We start from the raw sequence: 790 nt of genomic DNA on the forward strand, positions 1-790 counted from the left end.
ATAAGCACAGAGAATAAATGGCAGAAACAGAGAAAGACAAGGGAGAACAAGAGAAAGTCAGAGATTGATGATTGGAGGCTCGTGAACAGGTTAAAGAGTAAAGATGAAAGCAGAGAATCGGGGGTGTGGTGCAGGAGGTCACAGGGAGTGAGATCCCCGCTGATGGGATGGCTGAGCAAAAGGAGAATCTCCACCAGGGTTTGAACCTTGTACCAGCCAGCCACATAAATAAATAGACAGACAACCAACCAAACAAACAACAAACAAATAAATAAATACAAGTATTTCCAGGTGTTCAGAAGCTCTCACAGAGACCTCAGAGATCTCAGAGCCCTGCTGGACATGTGTTCCACGCTCAGGAAGTTCTACTGAAACTATGCTGAAAGATCAGAACCTGGAGAAGAGAACCCTCACCACCAGGAGCGCCCACCTATGACCCTGCTGCCAAGATTGGACCAGAGCAACTCCAACTCACCATTTCCAGAACCTTCCACATCCCAAGGTATCAGGGTTCCCAAGGCAAGAAGCACCACAAATGGGAAGAAGCCACTGGACTTCATGGTGAAGGTGGAGAGGCTCAGATGGCCAGTGCCAAACCTCATTATTTATACCATCACAAATGGGTGTGTCCTCGTCAGAATTTTTTGGCCCCTCCCAGCTGCTATTGTCTAGGCAGCAAGCTTAGCCAGAGACCAGAAATCCTGATACCGTGGTGACAGTGGCTGTTTCCTGTTCCTGGCAAGAAGGAGGTCAACAGAGTAACTACTAGGGAAGAAAGAGAAGAAGTTTG

The 790-nt window shown here is 47.7% G+C and overlaps 1 protein-coding gene across 1 annotated transcript in view; it reads right to left on the bottom strand.

Annotated features, from left to right (window-relative positions):
* The window catches only part of SLPI (secretory leukocyte peptidase inhibitor), a gene marked incomplete at its 3' end in the record, with an annotated part of 2,862 nt that extends 2,285 nt beyond the window's left edge, over positions 1-577 (bottom strand). Inside the window, exon 1 of the mRNA XM_008595068.1 lies at positions 431-577. Within this exon, the coding sequence (XP_008593290.1) occupies positions 431-560 (130 nt within the window). The remainder of the gene's footprint in view (positions 1-430) is intronic.
* Positions 578-790: the final 213 nt, after the last annotated feature.

This window comes from Galeopterus variegatus, unplaced genomic scaffold, assembly GCF_000696425.1.
Source record: "Galeopterus variegatus unplaced genomic scaffold, G_variegatus-3.0.2 Scaffold12267, whole genome shotgun sequence".
NCBI lineage: Eukaryota > Metazoa > Chordata > Mammalia > Dermoptera > Cynocephalidae > Galeopterus > Galeopterus variegatus.